Genomic DNA, 4,905 nt, shown 5'->3' with positions numbered 1-4,905 from the left:
TCTTAGTTGGCTTACATTCTTTTGTATATTTGCGAACACTGTCACTGTTTCGAGGATACATAACCTCTAAATTTTGGTATTTGCATTGGACCAATTGTAGATTTTCACTAAATCACTACGCATAAGCGATTCAACTCCGTATAATATTGCACATTTTTTACCATATATATTTGCTACGTACTTTGCACTCATCGAAGTGGTCACTCTGTTTATTAAAATTTGCTGCGTACGTTGCACACATCACGATTTTACCACGTACATTATTTACACCTTATTGCGTACCTTGCATAGCTTATCAAAGCGCGTAGATATTAGTCAGCACAGTTGGGTGGCGAGTCGTTAGTAAACAATAATTCTAGAAGAAAAAGGTTTACATTTTAATAAAGTGTCGAATATATTTCGCAATACAAACTATTTTGCATCTTTTTAATTCGTTGGATTTCTGGTATACATTTAAGTGGCAAGTTCCGGTGGGTAAAAAATTGGCAACTTCTCTTGTGCATACAACCTCTAATCTTCGATAAGATTAAGTGTGTAAAATCCTATAGATTCTATCTGGGCATTACAGTTAATACTTCGGTCAGGGTAAACACGTTAAACAATGGATTCGTATATTCTTTTGGCAGAAGCTGTGTAACAGAGTTTGAATCTGATTACAACGGCATACCCGCCGCAGAACAAAACAAACATGGTCTTGCTATTCAACAAGACGAGTTAAAAGCTTTGTGGGAAAAAACAAAGTCAGCTTACGATAAGCTTATCAATGAGGGATTGTCTAAGGATGATGCTAAGGCCATAAAAAAGAAGAATAAGATTTCCTTTCAAAGCTATGTTAGGTGCATGTCTGCTATTGGTTCTCAGGTTGAAATTCTAACCAAAGCGAACAAAGATGTAGAGGATCGGTCCGTCCGAGAACACAATATCCACCTGCCACCGTGCGATACAGATGTGTTCAAGGGCGACTATCTCTCATGGCCAACTTTCCGAGATATGTTCACGGCCATCTACATCCTGAACAAGCGCCTCACCCCAGTTGAGAAACTAGTTCACCTCAACAATAAAACACAAGGGGAGGCAAAAGACATAGTGCGAAAGTGCCCACTTACCCATGAAGGCTTTTCGACAGCCTGGAAAAACCTGTGTGAGCGATACGAAAACAAACGTATCTTAGTTAACACACAATTAAAAGTTTTATTTAGCTTAAGTACAGTGGAATCTGAGTGTGGTAGCTCAATTAAAAACCTACAGCGCGAGATTAATAATTGTTTATCGTCCCTAAAAAGTCATCAAATTGACATCTCTAATTGGGACGCAATTATTATATATTTGTGTTCAACGAAGCTTCCAGAAAGTACACTGGCCCTATGGGAACAGACCATAGACCAGAAAACTGACATTCCAAAGTGGGAGGATATGGACAGGTTCCTATCCAATAGATTCCAAACTTTGGAAACTCTAGCGGGGCTAAAGGGTACAACAACGGTGAAAGCTCCAAAGCACCAACCCGCACGGCACCACCAGGAAGCTAACACTAAAAGGCTAGGAGCCTTTCAGGCAAGCGTGAGCAAGTTCACCTGCCAAATGTGCCAAACTAATGAGCACAAGTTACGCAACTGTCCACAATTCCTCAACAAAACACCTGCTGATAGAATCGATTTTTTGAAAAGCAAAAAATGGTGCCTGAACTGTCTTAGTACTGGACATACCGTGTCAAGATGCACAAACCCATTTAATTGTATAAAGTGCCACTCGCGACACAACACGCTCCTTCATATTGAGACAGCTCAAACAAAGGCAACGACACTTGGGACCTCTTTGGATTCTGCGACTAATTCTGCATCAACATCCAATCAGGCCCAAGCCAAACGCAATTCAACAAAGTCAAACAAAGTCTTGCTATGCGAATACAAACACAGGTGTGTTATTAGGGACAGCACGCGTCAACATTTATCTCAATGGTACGAACTATTCCGCTAGAGCACTTATTGATTCTGGTTCAGAGTGTTCTTTCATCACTGAAAGACTAAAACGCAGAATTCGCCTGCCATCAAAGCGTATGCATGCCCAAGTTTCGGGCATCACTAATACAACTACGGCGCAGGTTAAAGAAGCGTGCAACATCGAATTGCGGTCTTCTGTTGACCCATTATTCCGCTTGAATACCTCAGTGCTCGTGCTAGCACAACTGACTGGAAATCTTCCTACTTGCCACATTAGTGCAGTGACTAAGCAAGCATTTCCAGATCTGATTCTAGCGGATAAACGATTTTTCGTCAATGAACCCGTAGACCTTGTTCTGGGTGGCGACATATATCCACAAATTATTCTGAGCGGGCTTAAGAAGAACATATTAAACACACTTCTAGCCCAAGAAACAGTATTTGGCTGGATAATAACGGGGCGAACTGATACCACGAATCCAGGAACGAATATCGTCTCATACTAGTCTGGACAAGCAACTGAGTGCCTTTTGGGAGCTTGAGGAGATTCCAAAGAACAAGAGCCTTAATGAAGACGACAAGTACTGCGAGGAGCTGTATCAGAAGACAACCATACGAAATAATGAAGGAAAATACATCGTGTCACTACCATTTAGGAAAGATTTTCCAGGAAATATTTCCCTAGGCCCATCCCTTAAAAGAGCATGTTCTCAATTTTACCGGAATGAGACACGGCTGGCCAAGGATCCCGTCATGCAAACGGAATACAATAGGGTTCTAGCGGAATATGAAACGCTTGGGCATATGTCAAAAATAACAAATCCCATACCCGCAGACTCGTCTGATAATTATTTTCTGCCGCACCACGCTGTTATAAAGGCAGAAAGTACTTCAACAAAAGTACGCGTGGTGTTCAATGCCTCAAGCCCAACGGCGAATGGCAACAGCCTAAATGACGTACTTTTCCCAGGACCAGTACTTCAGGCTGATCTTCCGATATTAATACTCCGTTGGAGACTATACAAATATGTGTTCAACAGTGACATCGAGAAGATGTATAGGCAAATTCTGGTACATAACAACCATACTAAGTATCAGAGGATTATTTTTCGCACTAACCCGAATGACCCGATCAGTCTGTACGAATTAAAGACTGTCACGTTCGGCATCAATTGTGCTCCTTATCTGGCGATAAGGACACTTTTACAATTAGCTGACGATGTGCAAAGCTCCCATCCAATAGCATCTAACATACTACGAAAATGCATGTATGTCGACGATGTATTGTCTGGTGGACACACTATCGATTCAGCAATAAAAGCCAGAGATGAGATATCGGAAGTGTTGCAATCAGCCGGTTTTCCACTTCGAAAGTGGACAGCCAATAGCGAGCAAATACTTAATGGCATACCAAAAACAGATCTACTTAGCGAAGATTTTTTGGCATTTGAAGATACCAGCGCAGTCAAGGCTCTTGGAATAAGATGGAATGCCCATACGGATCTTTTCTATTTTATAGCAAGGCCATTGGAGAAAAGCGATGCTGTTACGAAAAGAGCGATACTATCTGCCATTGCTAAACTCTTCGATCCGCTGGGGTGGCTTGCGCCTATCATAATCGTAGCCAAAATCCTTATGCAAAATATTTGGCTGCAAGGCACAGATTGGGATGAGACTGTGTCTTCGACCACTCTAGACCGATGGCAGAATTTCACCCAACATTATAACGAGATTGATAATATTCGTATACCGCGATGGGTATACTTTTCTCCAACGGATGAAATACAAATACACGGATTCTGTGACGCGTCGGAGAAAGCATATGCCGCCTCTGTGTATATGCGTGTCAAAAGAGATAGCAAAGTTTTTATTAACCTGCTTTTGGCAAAAACCAGAGTTGCTCCTGTTAAAACCATATCGCTACCCCGACTGGAACTTTGCGGAGCGGTACTATTGGCGGAAATAGTTGATTCAATAATCAACAATCTCAACTTAGGGCATATCAACATACATCTGTGGACCGATTCCACAATTGTTCTCGCTTGGATTCGCAAGCCTCCGTGTTCATGGTCAACTTTCGTTGCCCATAGAATCACAAAAATTGTAGAGAAAGTCGGAAACAAGAATTGGCTGCATGTGGATTCGGCATCAAATCCAGCAGACTTAGCGAGCAGAGGACTTCCAGCATATGAATTGGTCAACAATTCGTTGTGGTGGCAGGGACCTTCTTGGTTACAAGAAGATAACCCAAAATGGCCCACCCAGGAAACAGACTACAGCACAGTAGTTGAGGAAAAAAGAACGTACGTTTATACAACCAAAGTAAATTATACCGATATTCTTGACCGTTTTTCAGATTTTCCGAGAGCTTTGAGAGTATTATCATATGTTATGAGATTCTCTCAAAGAACGCATCGAAATACGAAAGCTTCATTTCAAGAAAAGTCACGCTTAATTTCATCCCATGAAATTAAAGCAACGACACAACGCTTGATAAAAATATATCAACAGAACTATTACAGGAAACTTAAAGCAGGAAACTCCATCGACTCCAAGAGTGAACTCCTACCGCTTAATCCGTTCATAGATAAAGATGGCATTATTAGGGCTGGTGGGCGTCTTGGAGCGTCTCAAGACTTAGCGTATAACGAGCGGCATCCAATAATTATTCCTTATAACTGCAGGTTGTCCCGTCTAATAGTGTCCTTTATTCACCAAGTCTCTTTGCATGGGGAAAATCAACTCATGCTTCGCCTTATCCGAACTCAGTATTGGATCCCCAGAGTTAAAAATCTGATCAAATCCACAATCCATAATTGCAAAGTCTGTACGATATACAAAAAACGTACGCAAACCCAGCTTATGGGAATTCTCCCTCCGGAGAGAACCACATTTTCGCGCGCGTTTACGAATACAGGTGTAGATTTTTCAGGACCCTTTGACATCAAAAGTTATAGCGGCCGAG

General features: G+C 41.7%; 1 protein-coding gene across 1 annotated transcript in view; it reads left to right on the top strand.

The window, feature by feature from the left end:
- The window catches only part of LOC118736057, a 9,404-nt gene extending 4,766 nt beyond the window's left edge, over positions 1 to 4,638 (top strand). The window contains exons 2-6 of the mRNA XM_036466165.1: positions 569 to 902; positions 1,855 to 2,377; positions 2,424 to 4,243; positions 4,463 to 4,551; positions 4,625 to 4,638. Coding sequence (XP_036322058.1) covers positions 569 to 902; positions 1,855 to 2,377; positions 2,424 to 4,243; positions 4,463 to 4,551; positions 4,625 to 4,638 — 2,780 coding nt within the window. The remainder of the gene's footprint in view (positions 1 to 568; positions 903 to 1,854; positions 2,378 to 2,423; positions 4,244 to 4,462; positions 4,552 to 4,624) is intronic.
- The last annotated feature ends 267 nt before the right edge of the window (positions 4,639 to 4,905 follow it).

Source organism: Rhagoletis pomonella, unplaced genomic scaffold, assembly GCF_013731165.1.
Source record: "Rhagoletis pomonella isolate Grant_MI unplaced genomic scaffold, Rhpom_1.0 Rhpom_scaffold_00003, whole genome shotgun sequence".
NCBI classification, from domain to species: domain Eukaryota; kingdom Metazoa; phylum Arthropoda; class Insecta; order Diptera; family Tephritidae; genus Rhagoletis; species Rhagoletis pomonella.
Note: the sequence above shows the minus strand (reverse complement) of the source record. Positions and strands in the feature narration are given on the sequence as shown.